Below are 22,153 nucleotides of genomic sequence, written 5' to 3'. Positions count from 1 at the left end.
CGCCGTGCCGACGGATGCGCGGCGGGCAGACAAGAGGACGGGCGGGCGAGCAGCAACACACACCCACCGGATCGCAGGCATCCGGGTAAGTGCAGACAAATGCGAGTGCGCCCGTTGACGCTGACACAGGACGCTGCGACGTGCAGCGCGACGCACACGACGACCGCGAGCACGTCAGGGCCAACGCCCTGTGTGCAGGCACGGCCGACGGATGCGCGGCGGAGACAAGAGGACGGGCGGGCGAGCAGCAACACACACCCACCGGATCGCAGGCATCGGGGTAAGCAAGCGGACCGGCGGGCGGCGAGCGGGTGGAGGGTACAGGGTGCGGACCTCCACTGCGCACGACGACAGCGAGCACGCAGGGCCAATGTCCTGCGTTCGGACGTAGCCTACGACCGAGCAGCGGGCGTATGAGTGGACGAACGGACGAACGAGCCGGCCGAGCGGTTGGGCGAGCGGAAGAGCGGGCGGGCGAGCGGAAGAGAGAACGGGCGGGCGGGCGATCGGAAGAGAGAGCGGGCGGGCGAGCGGAAGGGCGAGAGGGTGCACGAATGGGTCGGTGGGCAGCAGGGCAAGCAGATGAGTATGAGGGTGAGTGAGCTGAAAGAAAACGAGCGAGCGAGGGATGGGCAAGGTATGGGCAAGGTGAGTAGACAGCTGGCAAGGGGTAGATCGCAGACACGCTGACGAACGCGTGCAGGCGGAAGAGCGGGTAGACAGGAAAGCAGACCAGCGGGCGATTTGCCCGTCTGCTGCACGACGCTCACATCTGCGACGTCTACGCGCACACGCGGCCGACGAACGATCGACAGGTGCAGGGATGACGAGGAGGTGCGAGCGGGCGGGCGCGAGGGCGAGCGAGGGGGCCCACGAACGGGCGGACGGACGGGCACGGGCGGACGGGCGAATGAGTGCGCGAGCGGGCGGGCTCAGGGCGGGGACTGGCACAAGACACAGACGAGCACCGCGTGCACGACGACCGCAGGCGCACTGGGCGAATGCCCGGCGCGCAGATACGGCCGACGAACGCGCAGGCAGGTAGGTGAGGAGGTGGGCGAGCAGGCAGACAAACGGGCGAGTGAGACCGTAGTATGGTACATTTCAATCTAGTGGGTGATGTGTAACAGCAAAACGTCGTGCGGTGGAGCTCTATTAATGGAGATCAATGGATGGTAATCACGGGTAATATTTTGACTGGGTGCATGACCACCAAGCTTCGTCATTGCAGGAGCTAGGGTTCTGTAAGACCTAACCCAAGCTCGAGGGTATCGACGTTAGCACTGCCCTCGAGTTCGCACTGCCTTCAAGTTCGCACTGCCATCGTGAGCGTAACTCACGGATTCGTGCTATGAAGCTAAGTCAAACTGAGGTCATCGAGCTCTCTGAGCTCCTCTCGTCTCTTCAGGATCTAAGTCCAAGTATGCTGTCGCTGCTAAGGCGACTGATCTCAGAGCACCAAGAGGCGGCGCATACGACACATGGGAGTCCATCGGGCACAGGTCAGTAAACTCGTTCTATCTCTACAGGAGATCGTAGAAAACAACAAACTAATGAATGATAAGCTGAAGGACCATCTATCGTCGTTCACGAGCCCTCTGAACAGTGTTTGGCAGAAAGACAATTTGAGCAACCTATGGACCATAACAGTACGTGTATCGTACCGTATTCAGGCAGTTCAGTACCAGTACAAGGTCAGCATATATATTACATTGGTTGCAAAGCTATCTCACTCGTCCGTCGTGACTGAAAATCCAGAATCTGAGCCTAGGACATCCAGTTCGTCGAGGCGAGCCCCTAGGTTGCGTCGGAAACTCGCTGTCGCGCCGTATGATCCTGCGTCTAGGTCGGCTCGTAAAAATGCACAGCAGCCGGCTCATTTCCCACTGCCGCCCTGTCCCAGAGCTGGCATACAATGGATTGCCAGTGAGAATCAGCCTCGCGCTGCCTGGGAAATGACGACGAAGCCCCACGAAGCGGCCAGCACCACAGTCGTCAATCTCTTGAACACTCTGACAGCCTATGATCTCAAGGATGAAATTGCAAGCTGCGCGGACCTACTCTTGGAACCACAGCGAGCGTCGTACGGAGACAAGCACGAGACACTCTCGCAGCTGGCCAAACGATGCACCGATATGGATCACAAGAGGGGCGCTTTCGACTTCCATCTTATGGTGGCGCTCATGAAGTTCAGCTTTGAGTGTGCAAGGTAAATAGCTTCCCATAAGTTCCGTATGATCTGACTCACCAGTCTACACGTCTAGTCTGTCAGGATGGGTGAACGTCAATATTTCCGCTTTATGGCGCGAGCACCTTTCGACAGAGGCCAAACCCCCCAGTGTTCGCACCGTACAAGCCTGGTATTCGAGAGGTACCAAGCTAGCAAGGCTAGCGGCTGGAGGTGAGATATTGTAACGACATTCGGACATAGCAGTATGCTTATTACCCTGCAGGTTCAATCTATATGCTTCTCTGGATGGCCTATACGAACTTGCGCGTGCCGTTTATTGAAGCGGATGGCAATCTATCTTCCGACCTCGCCAATATACTGCGATGCCCAGATGCAGGTGAGTACTAGTGTTGCTCTTCTTGCGTGAGTTGTGCACTAAACAAATCATGCAATACAGAGAGCCCTGTTGGACGACTTGTCCTACAAACTGTTATCCCCACTGTGGGGTCTTTGTGCGAACGGTGCCCCATAAGACTGGGTGATCTGTTCACAGCAGTCACCCTATCATCTCTGGATATCTCCAGCGATTGCCTGTGCAGTGATCTCAATGCGTCAGACCGTCTGTTCAGTGCTCTTCCCTCGAAGTAAGTGACAGTCATCAACCAATCTTATCGTTGACCTAACTCACTAGTATACATACAGCTCTTTTGTTGCTGTGCCTCGCAATCCAGACGCGTGGCCGATGTTCTCGCCGCCTCTCATGTCGTTATCGCCTCTCACGTCGCTCTCACCTCTCACGTCGTTCTCACCTATCGCGTCGCTCTCACCATTCTCTCAAATGTCGCCTTTAACTGAACTCGACAGCTTCACGCCATTGTCGCTGTCACCTACTACTTCATCAATGTCACCATTGTCCCTCTCCACCCTCTCAGATCGCTCAGATCGCACCGACACCTCTACTACCACCGTCACCTCAAAATATGATCCAGAGCAACTGGCCAACCAGCGGTTTCAATGTCCTAGGGACAGAGGGCAGAACTCGACCTGGACAGAGCGTCAGAGGAACTTGGCTAGCAAAGCCGTAGAACCATCAAGCCTATATGAGCTGACTTCAATGGTACGTTCAGCCTGTGTGCACAGCGAGATCATCTAACTCATCCACGATTTTGTAGCTACAGACCATGTACGTTGATGGCATACGTCCAGCAAATAGTGAATACCTAAGGCTGAACAACAGTCTATTCGAGTAAGACGCACACATGTTGAGATGCAATAAGAGTCTGACATTCATTGCGATAGGGATGTGCTTATCATACAGTCTGTACAGTTGGACGTTGTTGCATGCATATGCAAGGCTATGCCTCAAAGCATGCGAGACGGTCTGCCAGATCGTCTTGCTGCTTGTTTTGAACCGAATGCCCTGAAGGAGATCAACACGGCTGAGGACGGCGGTGCGCATGTCTTTCAGGCACTGCACTTTTCCTGGTACAATCGGCATTGCACTTCTGTACGCGCACATTCTCTCCACTGATTGACCTCTGATTCACCAACACGCCATTTTGTAGGGACATGACGCTCCAGTGAGCGCACCGCCTATGACCATGAAGAGGACGTTCGGGGTCAAAACCAACTACCATCAGCTAATACCCTACCCGTCGAAAGATATGACGACGAATCACTCAATCTACCAGTCGGTCAAGAACATCCTAGGACCCATCTTTGACTGGCTAGATAAGAAGGTGAATTATCTCATTGCTTGTGTCTCCATAGCACGACTGATCAAGATACACATCTATTTTTCAGCTCAAGGAAATGATGCCAGGCACATACGAACATCTGGACTCGTATGTCCGCATATTGCCTGGCAACAACACCGCCGTCTCTGCCCCTTTTCTAGGGCTGGTCATTAACCTCAACGTAGTGACAGCAGCGCACAGAGACAGCAAGGACGACGGCGTATGCCTAGTCCTTGCAATTGGTGATTTTGAAGGCGGTGAGCTTGTCTTATACGAACCAGGGCTGGTCGTGCCTCTTCGTAATGGCGACTTTGTCATATTTCCGTCTTGTAAGTCTACCCACTTTAACTTGCACTTCAAGGGTCGCAGAGCCTCCATTGTATTACATACTGATCGCGAAATGACGAAGTGGCTCGAAGAGCGCAACGGGTGGTCTACTAATACCAATTTTATTTGACGTACCTATAGCTACGTAGCTTTGTTCGTCTTCAATATACTTGTGTGGTTTCATCGAATGTGATGAGCGCTTCCCCGTGCGTAATAGCGCGCCTCGCGGGCTCTGTGAACATCACAGACATCAATTGTTGAAGTTTACGGACGCTCGGATGCTATCGGAGGTGCGTTTTTCGTTTCTTCTCACCCATCACTACAGTCTATCGTCGCTGTCTCTCTTTCCTCAGTGCGCATTCCGACATGGTCAAGCCTGTTACTCGATCCGTCGCAACCGAACAAGGCGCCGGAACACCACGATCAACCCGGTCGACCAAGACCTCCAAGGCCGCAGGCGGTTCGAAGAAAACCACCAAGCAAACAAAGACTAAGGCGAACCAGGCGGCTGCCAAGAAGGAGCGGGAAAAAGAGAAGGGTCAACAAACATCTAGTGAGGATCGTGATCGTCCTTGACGCACTGATTTTAATCGGTGTCGATGATGCTGCGTTGGTAGGGGTTCGCAAAAACTCGTCAAGAATGATGGCGGAAGAAGAATTATCGAGTGACGAAGAGCAACCAAAGCTCAAAAAGAAGAAGCTCGCTGGCACCGAGGACAGAGACGTCGATGAACAGGATGGCACGTCCAATGATGTGGAGATGGAGGATGTGACCGCTGAGCAGCCTAAGGCACCTCGACGTATGTGATCAAATTATATTCAGCAGTTCACATTACTGACCAGCTCGCTGTGTTACCACTAAGCCAAACCGAAGCCAGCATATGGCAAATCCGTCAAACCTGGAACCTCCTTGGATGCCGGCGAGGAGGATGTCGCGCAAATGTTGTGTATGATCGATAATTCACACTCGCGCATTACTACTGGCTAACGCAACATCTTTTAGTAGGTGGACAACGTCAAACACAACGTCAAACTCGGGATAAAGCTACTGTTTCTAGGTCTGAGAAGCCTAAGTCTGTCGTTGTCAAGTCGTCTTCGAGCAAGGTATGTCGTCATGCATTGTATTGCAACCTCTCTTACATATCTACTGGGACGTAGCAGGGCAACTCGAAAGGTAAGGGCCGGGCAATTCGTGCGGTCGAGTCAGAGCATGAGCTCGATGAAGACGAGGAGGGAGATGGCCAGGGCAAGGTTGTGGATGACGAAGACGAGGTCGGGGTCGAGGACGAGGACGAGGACGAGGACGGTGCGCGCGATGACGATGACGAGGACGAGGGCGAGTACCAGGACCAGGAGTACGATGATGATGATGAAGAAGACGACGAGGAGGTCATAGGGAGTGGGTCCGAGGAAGGGGAGGATGAAGTTGATGATGTCCAGGAGGAGAACGACGGCGATGTCATAGTGAGTATCATCCTCAGGTTAATAATTATGATAGCCTTGATAATCCACAGGTCGTGTCTGAGACGAAGGCGAAAAGCAAGCCTGCTCGCGAGCAGGGGACTGTCGGTGAACGCAACAGTAGCAACCGCGTCAAGGTAGCCGACCTGCCCGCCAGTGTCAAGTCCCTTGTATCTGCCGCGCAGAACTGTCTGCGCCTCCATATTGCCCTCAAGGCTGCCTGGACTAAGGAGACGTCGATTACCTCTAACCGCCTGCCTTCCAGTGACAAGATGATTGGTGCATGCCTTCGCGAAGCGCATCTTGGACGCGGGAAGAGCGATAAACACAATGCAGACCTGAAGAACGCATTCCAGATGCTGCAAGGCCCGAAGGCAAAGAAGGACAGGGACCCGAAGGCAAAGAAAGCGGAAGTTCGGAAGGAGATGACAGATGAAGAACGAGAGGCGATGAGAAAGAAAGTCTACACCGTGGTGAGTCTAAACGTTCCATTGTTCAGAATGTCAGAGGCTCTGATCAACTATAGGTTTGGACGTGCTCGTCACAGACGCGAAATGAGCTCAAGAAAAAGGCGAAACAGGTCGTTGAGCAGGTCTTCAAGCTCAATGGTCTGTCCGTGGCTCAAAGGACTGAGATCGCCGGCTGGCTTCTAGAGACACACTCCACGACGGTCACCGACGGCAGTCGTAAACGCAACATCGCCAATTTTGTCTTCGGCGGCATAGAGTTCCACTTCGACCGCAAGAAGAAGTTGGACAGAGAGGTACGATACTAGCATTCAAGACCAGAAGTAACTAACATGAGAATGAACTACCATCCTAGCGTACGAAGGTCGAGCCGACGGAACCGTTCCGAAGTGATTGCATTCCAGAGCTGATCTACCAGTATTATGGCCTGGCGGGACGCCCAGATGCGAGTATCAACTCTGCATTTGAAGAGTTCAGCAAAGTACCGCTGAACCTTATCGCCCTCTCGTGCAATGCAGTAAGTATTTACTTTCCTATTGCGTTCACGCTTTAAGCTACTCATGCAATGGCATACCAACAGATCGAAGCAGCATTGATGGAGGTGGCATCGCACAACCAAGCTACTGTGACGGTGTTCTCGAACAAGAATTTTGCGGGAAAGTCAGTATTTCTTACATCGCATCGAGTTGCTTGTAGTCAGTTAACACTCGCCTATCCTAGATGGGATGGAGTGATGGCAGTTCTCGAGACCTTGGAAGATCGAGCCACCGACTATCTGGAGGAGACGCGCGAATTGATTTGGAAGGACATCAGGTAACGTTCAGTTTGAGACTGAGATAATTGCTGACAGTGGTTACAGCACTCGTCTCAATGCCGCACCTGATGCAGTCGAGGCGTCGGGGGACGAGCAGCCAGGTGGCTTCATACCGCTGCTGCAGTTACGCCGTGGCGCATCCAAGCCGCGGAGCCACAGCAAGGAGCCTGGCACGTCAAAGGCCGCGACCGCGACCAAGCCTTTGTCGAGCGCAGCAAAAGCTAAGCCATCGAGCTCATCAAAGACCACGAAGAACGCGGAGTCGGCGAAGGGGAAGAAGACACCTCCCAGCTCGAAGAAGACACCTCCCAGCCCTTCGAAGAAACCTCGGAGCGCAGGCGCCGCATCGTCGAAGTCTAGGAAGAAACGACGTGGTGACCAGGAAGATGAGGGTGACGAGGGCGAGGCAGGCGGCGAGGCAGGCAGTGGCGATGACAGGGAAGGTGATGCTGGAGGTCGCAGCGAAGTCGATGACGGTGAGGGAGTACAGGTAGATGAGCTTCAAGAGTCTGGGCAAGGTGAGTTCACACTCGACTCGAATCAGTGCTTTGCTCACTCAGTCTAGAACCTGTTGCGGGCACACCCACTGAGGAAGGTGCCTGAGTATGAAGGCTCAACGTCGTGTCTCGTCGAAGGCTCAACGTCGTGTCTCGTCTTCCGTCTTCCCTCATACTGCCATGTCGCCGTCTGTCTTCGTCGTCCGTCTCTCGATGTCTCGCGTTGGTTTGTGGCTCGCCCTGCGTCGTCTTTCCGCCGTCCACATCCATCCATCCGTCGTGTTGTCGCTATCCAATATTTGCTATCCGCTATTCGCTATCCACTGTCCGCACTATCCACTATCCGCCCATCCATCTATCCGCCCATCCTCCGTCTATCCGTCGTCGTCCATCCGTCGTCCGTCGATCCGGTGTCCATCGATCCGCCCATCCGTCGTCTATCCGTCGTCCGTCCATCCGGTCATAGTCGGGCAGTCGATCCGGTCATAGTCGGGCAGTCCGTCGTCGTGCGTCGTCGTGCGTCGGTCGCTTTCCGTCGTCGTCGTGCGTTGTCGTCGTGCGTCGTCGTGCGTTGTCGTCGTGCGTCGTCGTGCGTCGTCGTGCGTCGTCGTGCGTCGTCGTGCATCGTCGTGCGTCGTCGTGGTTCGTCCGTCGGTCGCTGTCGCGCTGTCGCCGTTTGTCGCTGTCGCCGTTCGTCGCTGTCGCCGTTCGTCGCTGTCGCCGTTCGTCGCCGTCGTCCGTCGCTCGCCGTCCTTCGTCCGTCCGTCGTCGATCAATCCTCCATCCGTCGTTGTAGCCCTCCGTTGTCCTTCGTTCTCAGTCGTCGCCGGTCGTCGCCCCGGCCCGTCATCCGTCCGTCGTTCGCTCGCCGTCAGTCGTAGGGCTGTTTAGTTACCAGATAGTATACAAGTGTCATCATCATGTTGTACCAGTATGGAATAAATCCCACAATCATTATTGCAAACATAAGTAAGATTAAGTGCGCTGAAGACCAGAAAAGCGAGTAAAAGCAAAGCTACCTACCAGGTAAGATTAAGTGCGCTGAAGACCAGAAAAGCGAATAAAAGCAAAGCAACCTACCAGAATCCAGCAACAGCTTAATTCACATTAATGTTGTGGGTCCCTGCTTCATTTGCATTAATGTTGTGGATCCCTGTTTAAGAGCACTTAACACATCTTTTTGGGCACATTTATAAAACCGACTTGTGTAAATCGGTCATTACCGTCTTCAAGGATCTTCATTTCTTAAATGGCCAATAAAAGACATAATAAGACACTTTGGTTTTTCCTGATGTACCACTAGTATGTCATTGTAGAATACGAGTTACCTACTAGTTACTGCATTTTGGGGTACGGTAGTGAAGGTTCTACAGTGTGTTAGTAATTCACTTACATCATAAGTCTTTAAGTCTTTCGGATACTACTAGTCTGGTCTGATGGATATGTCATGAGGCTGCTTTATTGTCTTCAGATGCGTGTGATGCAATTCCATTTTTCTTGAACACTGCTTCAGTAGTCCTCAGAATGCTATATGTCACTCAATCCATCTTTTCGTTCGATTATGTGAGTAAATGATACCAAAAGTACATTTGAATTGGATGAAGCTTGAATAAGGGAAATAGGTTTTTCCTGATGCTCCTGTGCCGCCAGAGTCTGGACAAGCACCCGAGGCAGGCTACACCGAGTATGAGGGCACTGTCGATCCTAAGGCTGCAAATCCATATGCGCCTTTTGCCTCGAAGATGGACTGGGAAATCGCACGCTGGGCGAAACTGCGCGGCTCTGGATCAACAGCGTTCTCTGATCTACTCGCCATACCCGAGGTCTGTCATGCGATTTCCTATGCTCATTTTCGTGGCTCACTTGTGTATCTATAGGTCCGTGAGCGGCTCGGGCTATCCTACAAGAATTCCGATGGGTTAAACAAAATCATCGACGAACAGTTACCGAACCGACGCCCGATGTTCCACCAATTCGAAGTCACCATCAATGGCGAACGCTTTGACATGTTCAAACGCGACATACTCGAGTGCGCGCGTGCTCTCTGGGGTGATCCGGAACACACGCAATACCTGTGTTTCGCTCCGGCGCGCCACTATGCTGATGGCGACCACACCCTGCGACTCTACCACGATCTTGATACCGGGGAGTGGTGGTGGGCTACACAGGTATGCTATAGTCTTTGCGTGCTCGAGTGTATTGCGGCTGAGCAGATCTGATAGAAAATTCTCGAGAAGAAGAGACCTGGCGCGACTGTCATGCCCATCATCATCTCTTCCGATAAAACCCAACTCACAACGTTTCGGAGCAAGTCCGCATATCCAGTGTACCTCACCATAGGAAATCTGCCGAAGGAGATCCGCCGCAAGCCTTCGCATTGTGGTCAAATTCTTCTCGCGTACCTGCCAGCAGGCCGACTGCAGCACATCACGAACAAAGCTGCCCGCCGCCGGACGCTGGCAAATGTATTTCACGCCTGCCTTTCTATGATACTCGAGCCTCTTCGACAGCCCGGTGTCGACGGTATCGAGATGACAAGTGGCGACGGGGTAGTGCGCCGCTGCCATCCTATCTTGGCGGTGTACGTCGGGGACTATCCAGAACAGGTTCTCGTTACGGGAACCTACACTGGAGACTGTCCTATTTGCAAGTGTCCACACGATGAACTAGGGGATTACCCTTGTCTGTCGAGTCCTCGTGATGTTGATGAGGTGTTTGCTGCCCTCCATCTCGCCGGTACTGCCGACTACAACCGTGCCTGCAACATCGCGGGCATCAAGCCCATCCAACATCCCTTCTGGGAGCATCTCCCCTACGTCGACATCTTCCGATCCATAACGCCCGACATCCTGCACCAATTACATCAAGGCGTGATCAAGCACGTTCTCGCATGGATTACAGATATCGTTGGCAAGGACGAGGTTGACGCGCGGGTCAAGCGACTGCCACCGAATCATAGCATACGCGTTTTTCATAAAGGTGTTTCCGGCCTATCGCGCGTCACAGGCACTGAGCATAAGCAGATTGCTCGCTTCATCCTTGGCCTCCTGATCGATGTTCCGTTACCAAGGGACGAGTCCGCAGACCTGATCAGTGCAACGACGGCGCTGCTGGACTTCCTCTACATGTCGCAATACTCCGTGCACTCGAGCGCAACTCTCGCCGCACTCGAGAGCTCGCTCTCTGTGTTCCATGCGAAGAAGGACGTTTTCATACGGCTCGGTGCTCATAGTAATTTCCTCATCCCGAAGCTACACATGCTAACCCACTACGTCCGAGCAATCAAGCTCTATGGAACAACAGATAATTACAACACGGAGGCGACGGAGCGCCTCCACATCGATTTCGCAAAAGAAGCCTACCGTGCGACGAACCACAAGGATGAATTTCCTCAAATGACAAGATGGCTCGAACGCCGCGAGAAGGTCCTTCAACACGCCAACTATGTCGAATGGCGCCTACTACGTGTGGACGGCAGTCATGAAGATGCAGTTGCTGCGCGTCGAGTGGTACGGTGGCGGCCGCCAGACATGGCGTGTACCCTCCAACATGTCATGACGAAGTATCCGAGCCGTAAGGCCGTCCCTATCGCTGAACTCGTCTCTCCTGATGGCTATGGTGCGAGTTTCCTCATACCGGCTCTGGCTCGCTTCGTCGTCGAACATACCAATCCTTCCCTGTCGCGCAATGAGGTAGAGGCTCGAGCTGCGCACATGCTATTCCCTTTCTCGACACTTCCGGTATTCCACGAGCCCATTCAGTGGAAAACCTCGCTGTTAACGGTACAGCCGGAGTGCATTTCGACCGTTGCAAACGGTAGAGCCGCCTCCGGCCGGAGTAGTCCGGGTCTACCGTTAGCAACAATGCACCGCTTGCAACAGGCCGGCCGGGCTTTTGGCCGGGGTAATGTACCTGTTGTAAACAGTCCGGCCATAGAGGCAACGGTCCGGCCGGACCCATACAGCATCACTGCAAACAGGCCGGGTGGAGGGCAGGGTTAGCACATGCAACGGAGCGGCCGGCCGGTCCACGTTGCAAACAGAGCGGCCGGACTCAGGCCCCACCACTTCAAATGTTCCGGCCCAGGATAAAATCCCTTCATTGCAAGCGGACCGGCCGGAGTGAAGTCTATCTGGTCCAGAATGGGTTGGCCAGCCTAAACAAACTGACTCCACGAACAGGCCGGCCGGGCAGGAGTTGTCCTGCTTCAAACGGTCCGGCCGGTCACAGCCCCCTGGGGGCTATTGAAATACTATATGTATTATGCACCTATGGGGTATACCATCATTAGTAGATCACAGCATAATTTTCCCATGACTCAGGGATGCCTAGTGAAGCTGCAAAACACAAAACAGCCCCACTGGCTGGCCAAATTAACTGGCCAGAGATTTCACTCACCCAGGTTTTTGCTTTACTGGCCATAAAATTAGCCAGGTTGTCCCTACAGGGCCAAATCAATAGGCCGGACATTTCAAAACATTGGCCGGGCATTTTAGTTCATTGGCCGAAGCTTTTAATTCACTGGCCGAAGCTTTTACTTCATTGGCCGAAGCTTTCACTTCATTGGCCGAAGCTTTTCTGCACCGGCCGAAGCTTTGGATTGACCGGCCGAAGCTTCTACTTCACCGGCCGGTGAAAACAGCCGGTGCTCGGCAAAAATGGCCGGCCGGTGCGTGCAAAAATGGCCGGCTGGTGGGCAAAACCGGCCGGGCTGTTGAATTACTATATGTGGAAATGTGGTATTGTCTGGAAGCCCTTCATTCATAGAGTCTAGTATTGATTTCCTAGTGTCCAAAGGTACATAGTTAGGCCAGGATATGCGAGACAAGATTTACTCACAGGCTTCTTTGCAAAACATGTTATTCAACTGCTGAAGCCAATATTCTTTGCCCACACTGTTTGACTATCTAGAATGTGTTATTTCAATGCATAGAGTAGATTCCCAAAAGGAATAGTCTTATTCTTCGAAGCTGAATGCAGAACATGAGATAAGGGGTAAGGTATAGTATACATGTCAAACAATGTTGACTTCCTGCAGCCAATCTACATTCCAAACACAGTTTCACAATCTAGAATGGTTCATTTACACATAAGGAGTGAGTCGTCCAAAGGAATAGTCTTATTCACATGAGCTGAATGTGGTACAGAGTTAAGGGGATCATGCACAGGCCGGACCATCTCCTATGAGGATTGGCCGGCCGGACCATTACCAACAGTGGGTAGATGTTTCTGTGCCATTCTTGATTGCCAAACCTTGTGGGCAAAGCATATTGGCTTCAGGATGTGAACACAGTATAACATGTATACCCATATACCCACCCTCACCTTAACTCTGTGCTGCCTTCAGCTTGTGTGAATAAGACTATTCCTTTGGAGGACTGATTCCTTGTGGGTCAATGAACTATTCTAGATGGTAAAACACTGTTTGGAAAGAACATTAGCTGCAGGAAGTCCACATGTATACCATACCTGTATACCCCTTATTTGTTGTCCTGCATTCAGCTTCGAAGAATAAGACTATTCCTTTTGGGAATCTACTCTATGCATTGAAATAACACATTCTAGATAGTCAAACAGTGTGGGCAAAGAATATTGGCTTCAGCAGTTGAATAACATGTTTTGCAAAGAAGCCTGTGAGTAAATCTTGTCTCGCATATCCTGGCCTAACTATGTACCTTTGGACACTAGGAAATCAATACTAGACTCTATGAATGAAGGGCTTCCAGACAATACCACATTTCCACATATAGTAATTCAACAGCCCGGCCGGTTTTGCCCACCAGCCGGCCATTTTTGCACGCACCGGCCGGCCATTTCTTGCCGAGCACCGGCTGTTTTCGCCGGCCGGTGAAGAAAAGCTTCGGCCAATGAAGTGAAAGCTTCGGCCAGTGAGAAAAAGCTTCGGCCAATGAAGGAAAAGCTTCGGTCAATGAATTAAAAGCTTCGGCCAATGAATTAAAAGCTTTGGCCAATGAACTAAAATGCCCGGCCGATGTTTTGAGATGTCCGGCCATTTAATTTGGCTGGTGGCAGCTTCACTAAGCCCCTTTAAAATGTGGGAACACTATGTTGGGCTCCATTAGTGATGGTCTTACATATACAATCATTCAAATCACACTCTGTATCATAATACAATAGGCCGAAGGTTTTTGAATGCCCTCGGCCAGTGTTTGCATGGCTGGCCAGTGAGCTAACAGCTCAGGCAATGTGATAGGGCATGCACTGTGGACATATAATACATGCTACTAGTAGGCTGTTCTAAGGGAGTATGGTCTATTGTTGACTGGCCCAGCCAATACTGGGTCACAATACTGTTGCCCGGCCGGACCGTTACCAATGGATGGTGCCACTGCCCGGCCGGACCGTTACCAGTGTGGAGTGCTAGGTTATATGGCCTGGCTAGCCTGCTATCAATGTGGAAAAATGGTCCGGCCGCTCCGTTGCCAGCTAGAGATGATGCAACCCGGCCGGTCTGTTATTAGCCAGGGAGCATGTGCTCCGGCCGGCCCATTGCAACTGGTGAACTATGCACTCCGGCCGGCCCATTACAAATGAAGGATCCCATTTCCCGGCCAGTTCGTTACCATAGGAGAAAGAGTATCCCGGTTGATCTGTTACAATTAAAACCCCTTATTGCCCGGCCGGTCCGTTGCCAGCAAGACACTAAATGGCCCCCCTGTTCAGACAGAAAATAGGTGCCCTAGGGATACACCGGCCGGACCGTTTGAACTGGTTTGAGATACGCTCGGCCGGCTTGTTAGAAACCAGTCCGGCCGGCCTGTTTGCAACGAGGAAATCACAGCTCCGGCCGGAGGCGGCTCTACCGTTTGCAACGGTCGAAATGCACTCCGGCTGTACCGTTAGTATCGAGTAGGTACCACTGAATAATGTGATTCCACAAGGCGAAGTTCCGCAACGTCGAACACCATGGCAAGGAAACTCTTGATTCTATACATGCTCGACCGCGGCAATTGGGGCATGATAGCGAGATCCTCATACCTGCTCGTTTCGATACTGCGCTCGTGCGTGTGCGGCGGGTTGATGATCAACTTGAAGCAGACCATTGAATTGGTCTTTCAGGTGTGTCAGTCATACATTCGTCTTTTCATTTCACTGATACTGTGCTGTAGATACACGTGCGGGCCGCGTCCGCGTAATATTCTCACTCCCAGAGAAGATACTGCGTCAATGGTTCCCACCAGGGACTGCGCCACAGTGTCCGCGTCACCTCGTCTACGTCGAATGGTTCTCCAAGTTCGCGGCCGCTCCCGACAGTCATCATCACATGTACAAGATCAAAGCTTTGACGGGGCCTGAGAGGATAGCATCGGTAGTGCCACTTGCAATGCTCGAACGGAGTGTCCATTTACATCTGAAGTGGGGCGGTCCAGTACCTGTGCATTGGACGAGTGAGAATGTTCTCGATAACTGTAAGACTTATTATCTGAATCAATACAAGAGCCCGCACGACTTTTATAATCTATACTAGTACCACAATACTACTCATTCGCGCATTATTCTGAGACCACTGTCTGCGAGCTTGTGAATGCAATTAAATACGGACTAATTACAGAGCTTCCAGGTATTATCACGAATAATCGTATGTTCACGTCAATTCTCGGGAGAGCTTTTTCCTGATGTGGTGGTGACGTATATGCCACACCCGGTCCCGACGCTAGGCATGATATTGACGAGCATGTCCCTGCAGGTGGTGCTCGTGCAGAGCCTGAAGACGCTGTACGCGACGAGCGTCGCGTGGACGAGTGTCTGGCTGAGCGTGGTCTCTCCGAGCTCGGTGACCTCGCGCTGGAAGTGAACCGCAGGTTATTGGCTCGTCTTTCGGTGCTGGGGTGTGGTACTGCTAGTGATATGCGAGCTATATTGTAGTACTATGTCGGAGTCATTGTCACTGTTCTATAAATAACAATGCATTCTATCCCATAATGTTCCTTGTATGACGCTGCATGATCAGAAAGCAAAACAAATAATCCCGAAGCACGTCAGATAATGCACAGCAAGTGCACAGAAGTGGTTCGTATTGAATGTAATTGCCATGAATTTGCACAGGAAGTGCTCGGGGGTTAGAGAAAAACTGCTAATCTGGGAAACGAAGAACGGGTGGTATTGCAGATCTTTACCTAGAAATGCTGATCATTGTCAATATTTCGTTGTCATTCTCAAATGAAGCTTTTCCAGATGGCATCTTCGGGCTGAGTGAGTGCAATTCATCGCAGCAACTGCAGCACACCAAATTTGACTCACTTGTTGACCTGTCAGACATGGGGTTGAACACGCGAACATCGCAGATGGAGACATCAAGTTGAATAAGAGCCTGGCTACATCTGTACTAGCTCAGGCAGGCCGCAGGATCACGTATTGCGGTGTGATGATTTAATAACAACTCAGTGAGAGGTGACTATGGTATGGATGTACAAGCCCGGCTCGTCTGCGTTCTACGACACCTATGTACCGTACTGTATGAAACTGTGTCCCGAGTATGCATGATAATGGTTTGCTTGTTATCATTGGCTTCCATGTATAGTATCACATCGCGTTATTGATGGTTGATTCCGAGCTGGGACTGGGAGGAAGTTGAACCTCGGGAATGAGAAACGAGTTCATATTGGATGACCATGTTACTAAGTACAACTGTGACTGTAACTTACCATGCGGAGTACATAGCGAAGACTGTCAGTATCAGCGACGACAGTGCACCGAATACCCTCCTCATTTTATTGCGCAGACAACCCTCCCGACTTGGGACGAGCTCGCCGATCGTGTCAAGTATTTCTTTGACATCCCTGAGGACTCCGTCGCCCTTACTTACGTCGGCGCCGATGGCGATGAGGTGACATTGGACTCGCAAGACGAGCTCCATGAGCTCCTCCGGACCACACGCCCCGACCGACTCTATCACCGGCCCTTCGCGAGGTCTCCCCATCTAGTAAGAATCCAGACCGTACGATTTTCACCGTTAGTAGTTCATGACCATGACAATGGTGAATTGCTGATTGAGCGCACCGTCGATCCCGTCGCCGGAGAGGATACTGCTCAAGGTGAGCGAGCACCACCTCAGACTGACGAACCTGTCCTTTGAGGCCGCCGCGGCCGCGAAGAGAGTCGAAACCCCTCGAGGGCATGTTAAGGGATGAAAGGTCACCGAAGCGGGTAGGGCGGAGGATGGGGCTGGTTTGGTCGCCCTTTACTCGACCATCGCGGCTTGCCCCGCGGTCCTCCTGACATGCTCCCCGCCGTTCTGCCTTTCCCCTTCGTCCATGATCTGTCTCCCCATGCCAACCGCAGCCGCTTCGTAAGCATCAGGAAAACCCTCTTTCCGTAATTCGTGGTAATGTTCTAAAATTGTCAATAATACGCGGAACACGGTAGAACACTCAATAATACCTTGCCATTATCAATCCAATGCATCACACCTCTCATATTCGTGAGTATTGTTCCGAAGTCGGTACTTGTTTCTCGCATGTGCAATAATATGCATATATTCGTATCACTGGGTACATATTGTCTATAAAATTACGGTCTGCATAGTATTGAGCTCAAGGGTCTAGACTACATCATTACAAGTTGGTATCACAGGAGTCATTCACCTGGGGCCGAGCACAGGACCACAGGTGTACCTATGCATATCCAAGGCTCGACCCGTGCACATACCATCCAGGTACAAATTCACCACAGCAGGTACAGTGTCCGCGTAGGCAAGCAAGATGGCGGGCGCGCAGGACAGCAGGCACGCGGAATGGCGGGTAAGCATAATGGCGGGTAAGCAGGACGGCGAGAGGGATAACAGGCGAGCGAGAGGAAGACAAGTACTTAGAGGGACGACGGGATAGCGAGATGGTGGGCGAGCAGGACGGCGGGCAAGGGGAGTGACAGCGGATTCGACAACAGGTGAGGGGAGCAGCGGGCGCGTGAGACGGCGGGCAAGTGGAATAGCGGGCGGGCGGGCGAGGGCGAGGGCGAGGGCGAGGGCGAGGGCGGGTTACCGAGTTGACGAGCGAGCTGCGAGCAAGTTAGCAGACAAACCAGTAAGGGGACGCCGTGGCGTTCCCGTCCTCAATAAGCCTATGTGCATCGGGCTGATGCTCGGCGGGCCCTTGCACGCCGCACTAAGTGCCTGGCTGTAACGACCCAGTTCACACCCGCAGATACGCTGTATCCAATCTCTATTCAAGAGAAGTCTACAGACTATGTGTATCGTTAGGCAGTGATTAAAGGGTAGTTGGAGACTACAGGAAGTGCGCTGGCACGCCATACGAGGGGAGTACAAACATAAGCAAACAGCATATAGATAAGATATTCCATATCGGGTAGGTCTTGATGACATCCAAATAGGCCCGTTACACTCTCCCCCACTGGACTCGTCTCACGAGTCCCAGCGAAAGACAATGAAGATAACATACTATGCTTGTCTTCTTGTAGCAGAGTACTCACATCAGGTCCAGGTAGGATAGACTGTGGGCCGGGTCTCGCAACACAGTAATCCATGTGGCATCCACAGGGTCTCCGTGAATTGACCACATCCCAAACGGACCTGAAGTAGAGTAGTCCATGTAGTGAACATCCCAAATGGATGTACACAGCATGATTTCATCGGGGTTGAGTATGTTCAACCATCGATGGTAGAACATACTGCAACAGGTATGAGAAGACATACAAGAAGAGAAAACATACTATATCGTGCCAGCATACTACTTGCCTGCACCTGAACATCCAACAAGTTCAGGAATGCAGGTAGTCTCGAAGAAAGAAGAACATGGCACGACCACGAGAGGGGTCTACATCCACAACATCCTCTCGCACACACAAGGTTGAACCCTCGTGTACACGATGGGTGGTGGGAAATGGTCTCGCCATGTACATTGAGGACAGAACTCAACGTACTCGACGAGCACATGGTGTAGACACCTCGATCAACGTGCTTCCGTGCGCATTGATCACGGTCGTCGCGAGAGATGAAGCCGCGGGTATGACATGTGTCGCGTGTGCTTCGGTACATGGGCTCGACGTATACACTGAGCGAGATGCTCGATGTACGCGACGAGCGAGCCATGGTGGGCGAGATGGACACGTCAGTCGTGCCCGATCGCGCGCCGACTGTGTCGCAGCGGATCGCAGGACATGGTCACTGTGATGACATACCCGTTGACCATGCGAACCCGCACCTCTACCGTGTCGCTGACCATAGTAGTTGCAACAGACATGTTGGACGCGCTCTCGGGTACGTCCGACATGTTGTTGTTGCTGCGGTCGGCGATGACGACGAGCATCGAGCTCGTCGTACTGCATAGCGGCGACGAGGGAGGTAGCGGCGGCGGCAAGAGGACAGGCGGCGGCGGTACTAGTCGCGGCGGTGGCGACGAGACAGGCAATGGCGAGTCTCGAGTTTCCGAGTCTTGCGTCTCGAAAACGGTACCCGTACCGGTCCCTTCCCCCTCCTCCGTCTTGATTTTAACACCAGCATGAATTATAGTGACCGACGAGGTCACCATAGCTCCATGTAATGGTGCGACGGTAGGTGGTAGTAGTCCGGGTACTTCGCAGAGTACACCAGGGGAGGTACACTTCTTCGTAGCATTGCGCACGTCGAGCCAGCTACTGCTCGACGTACCCAATGTTCGGAGTACGTTTGATGGTTGGAATGCGCCCGCGGTACTCGAATGTACGTTGCGCACGCGCACGGTCACATCCCTGTGCGTACGGCGGTCGGCATTGATTGCGGGATGAGTATCGCCGCGATGTTGAGGTGGACGCGATGTGTCCAACCTGAAGGTTGTCGACGTAGGCTTGGTTATCGAGTACGACGAGGTCAATACATCCAGCAGTTTGGGTGTACTGTGCCTCGTCGGCTGCTCGACGACTCGCCCAGTCGACGTGGAGGTTGACGGAGTGCGCACGCACGAGATCGTATCTTCGTACGTGCGGCGCGTACCCGACACATACCGACTCGACGTAGGTGCATTGAGGTCAAGCTTGCGTTTGAGCAGCTCTTCGCCATCGAGGCGGCTTGTACTGGACGCCGAGACCTTGGTGGTCCGTGCGTCAGGCGACAGTTCTGATTGCAGAACTATAGACGGGGCTTCGTGCTTGCACCGATCTTCATCATCAGCACGGCCTGCGATGGACGCTGAGTCCTTGCTGGTCCGTGCGCCAGGTGGAATGTCCAGCTGCAGGACCGTCGACAGGCCTTCCGAGCATGGCGAAGCCAGTACATCTAGAGATCTGGATGTACTGCACTTCACGTCTTCCTGCTCGTCCTGGTTGACGGTGCCGAGCGTGCACGTTGTCGATGTTGAAGCGGCAATTGAGGTCGACGAGCCTGTCGACGAGCTTATGAGCACGTCGATAGTGGCGTCGCCGATGCCGGTCGTCTCGTCGGTGGAGATGGACTTGAACACACGCGAGGTCGATTCCTCGTACGTGCGGCCGGTATCCGATGTGTAGCAACTCGACGCAGACACGTCGAGGTCGGCCTTGCGTAAGCTTGGGTCTTTTTCATTGACACGGCCTGCAAGGGACGTAAAGTCCTTGCGGGTCCGTGTGCCAGATGTTGTCGAAGCGGATGCGGACAGCGATGTTGATGAACTGGTCGACGTGCTTCTGAGCGCGTCGACCACGTCATCGTTGCGTGTGTTGACCTCGCCGTGTACAGTGAGCAAGGGGCTCGCCGTACTCGACGATGGTGTCTTGACAGCGTAGGAGGACGCGCCGGACATGTGCGATCGCATGCCGATGGCGTCGCTTGACGGGGCGTTGACCAAGAGGAGCTTGTGCCTTGACGAGCTAGGCGTGGCCAACGTGCTTCTAAATACGTCGGCGACGGCCTGGTCGCAAGGTTCGAACTCGTCGTGTACGCAGAACGACGAGCTCAACGTAGGCGACGGTCGTGTCTTCATGATTGAATGGGATGCGCCGGTCGTGCTTGATTGCACACCGATCGCATCGCGGGGCGCGGTCTCCGATATGTAGGTTGACGTACTGTGCACGCACAAGGTCGAGTACACAGCAGACGTGCTCGGTACGCTCTTGCATGCGTCCGACAGGTAGCTGTTGTCGCGCGTAGGACCCACGATAAGCGGCGAGCTCATCGTGTAATACCCAAGCTGCAGCGTTGGAGACGAGGTCGATGTGCTGGGCTTGCACGTCGTCGGCACAGCAGCAGTCTCCGACGTAGGCGGACCCATCGACATGCTTCTGAGCGCGTCGATGGGGGTACCGCCAATGTCGGAGGTCTTGACGGCGGAAGCAGACGCCTGAGAGTGTACACCACACGCATTGCTGTGGCCATTGATCTCACCGAGTGCGTTGAGCGACGAGCTCTGCGTATTCGATGGACCTGTCTTGACAGCCTGCGTGGGCGAATCTGCCTTTTGCATTGTCGAAGTAGTAGCAGAGATCGATGCGGATGAGTCGATCGACGTGCTCAAGGGTACGTCGATGGCGACATCATCGCGAACGTTGGCCTCGCCGTGTACGGTGAGCGAGGTGCTCGCCGTACGAGACGAGTATGTCTTGCTTGAGAAATATGTACCGCGCACGTCCGAGGTCGACTCCTCGTGCGTGCGGCAGGTATCCGACTGATGAGAAGCTGGTACTTCCTCCTCCGACTTGGGTGCAGACCGTTTTGGGTCTTGCTCGTCGATCGAGGAATCCTGCGCCTGCGAGGTCGGCTTCTGGTGTGCGTGGACTGGGGCTTGATCGCGTAATGCGGGCGGCCTGTACCGCTCGTACGAGCTCGAACGATACGGCTCGTTTTGCGCACGAGTCACGGTACTGGAGGATGGGGCTGCCGACGAAGTCAGTACATCCTTCGAGTTGGATGTACTGTCCTTCGCTGAGCACTCGTCCATCGTAGTCGGATCCTTGATGCTGGACGACACGGCCAGCGTCGACTCAGGAGACTTACATTCCGTTGACATTGAGGCAGTCAACATGCTTCTGAACGCGTCGACTGCAGCCTTGTCACCGGTGTTGATCTCGCCGGATACGTTGAGCAACGAGCTCTCCGTATGCGGTGATGTCTTGAAGACAGGTGTGGGCGAGTCTGCCTCTCGCGATGTCGAACCAGTGGCAGACGTCAATGCGGATGAGCCGATCGACGTGCTCAAAGGTACGTCGATGGCGGCATCATCGCAAGCGTTGGGCTCGCTATGTACGGTGAGTGAGAGACTCGCCGTACTCGACGAGTATGCCTTGACCATGGTGTCGGACGCGTCGGTCGTGTTGGATCGTACGCCGATCGCGTCGCTGGACCAAGTCTTGGCGATGTTCTTGTACCTTGACGAAGGAGGCGTCGTCGACGTGCTTCTGAGTACGTCGACGATGACCTGGTCATGGTTGTGAGTCTCAGTCTTGGAGGCGGAGGTGGATGTGCCAAACGTGCTCGATCGCACGCTGGTCGCATCGCTGGACGCAGCGAGCCTCACAGATACACCAGGTACCGACGAACTGATCGACGTGCTTTCTGTACGTCCATCGGAGTCCGTCGTGTAGTACCTGTATATCTCGTGTCTTGAGACTCGTAATGAGAACCGTGGGCGGTCCCTTCCCCTCCTCCGAAGTTGGAAAAAGAAAAGGAATAATACAGTGTACGTCGAGCGAGCTGTTGCTCGACGTACCCAGTACATGAGGTTTGAAATACGCGGCGAGCACGTTAGGGCGTGCGT

At 53.2% G+C, this 22,153-nt stretch overlaps 3 protein-coding genes across 3 annotated transcripts; 2 read left to right on the top strand and 1 right to left on the bottom strand.

Annotated features, from left to right (window-relative positions):
- Nucleotides 1-1,955: 1,955 nt before the first annotated feature.
- B0H18DRAFT_954276 (uncharacterized protein) lies at nucleotides 1,956-7,578 on the top strand (the record flags this gene model as incomplete). The annotated part of the gene is made up of 23 exons (XM_048042253.1): nucleotides 1,956-2,209; nucleotides 2,265-2,401; nucleotides 2,454-2,567; nucleotides 2,800-2,814; nucleotides 3,103-3,287; nucleotides 3,343-3,353; nucleotides 3,470-3,677; nucleotides 3,736-3,909; nucleotides 3,974-4,163; nucleotides 4,188-4,235; nucleotides 4,497-4,523; nucleotides 4,559-4,786; nucleotides 4,851-5,033; nucleotides 5,097-5,180; nucleotides 5,240-5,337; nucleotides 5,395-5,697; nucleotides 5,748-6,167; nucleotides 6,242-6,457; nucleotides 6,517-6,678; nucleotides 6,742-6,821; nucleotides 6,882-6,974; nucleotides 7,012-7,493; nucleotides 7,541-7,578. 23 exons carry the CDS (start codon nucleotides 1,956-1,958, stop codon nucleotides 7,576-7,578), a joined length of 3,750 nt encoding a protein of 1,249 aa, XP_047894492.1.
- A 6,821-nt stretch (nucleotides 7,579-14,399) lies between these two features.
- On the top strand, nucleotides 14,400-15,359 carry B0H18DRAFT_954275 (uncharacterized protein; the record flags this gene model as incomplete). Its single annotated transcript, XM_048042252.1, has 4 exons — nucleotides 14,400-14,556; nucleotides 14,603-14,902; nucleotides 14,962-15,072; nucleotides 15,181-15,359. 4 exons carry the CDS (start codon nucleotides 14,400-14,402, stop codon nucleotides 15,357-15,359), a joined length of 747 nt encoding a protein of 248 aa, XP_047894491.1.
- Nucleotides 15,360-18,484: 3,125 nt separating this feature from the next.
- B0H18DRAFT_1002465 (uncharacterized protein) lies at nucleotides 18,485-20,203 on the bottom strand (the record flags this gene model as incomplete). The annotated part of the gene is made up of 5 exons (XM_048028373.1): nucleotides 18,485-18,584; nucleotides 18,617-19,051; nucleotides 19,073-19,398; nucleotides 19,420-19,625; nucleotides 19,725-20,203. Coding segments are annotated over 5 exons (1,546 nt in total), but the record flags the coding sequence as incomplete, so codon positions are not given.
- Between the last annotated feature and the right edge of the window lie 1,950 nt (nucleotides 20,204-22,153).

This window comes from Fomitopsis serialis, assembly GCF_022376445.1.
Source record: "Fomitopsis serialis strain Sig1Antser10 chromosome Unknown B0H18scaffold_26, whole genome shotgun sequence".
In the NCBI taxonomy this organism is placed as follows: Eukaryota; Fungi; Basidiomycota; class Agaricomycetes; order Polyporales; family Fomitopsidaceae; genus Fomitopsis; species Fomitopsis serialis.
This window is presented reverse-complemented; position numbering and strand designations above follow the sequence as displayed.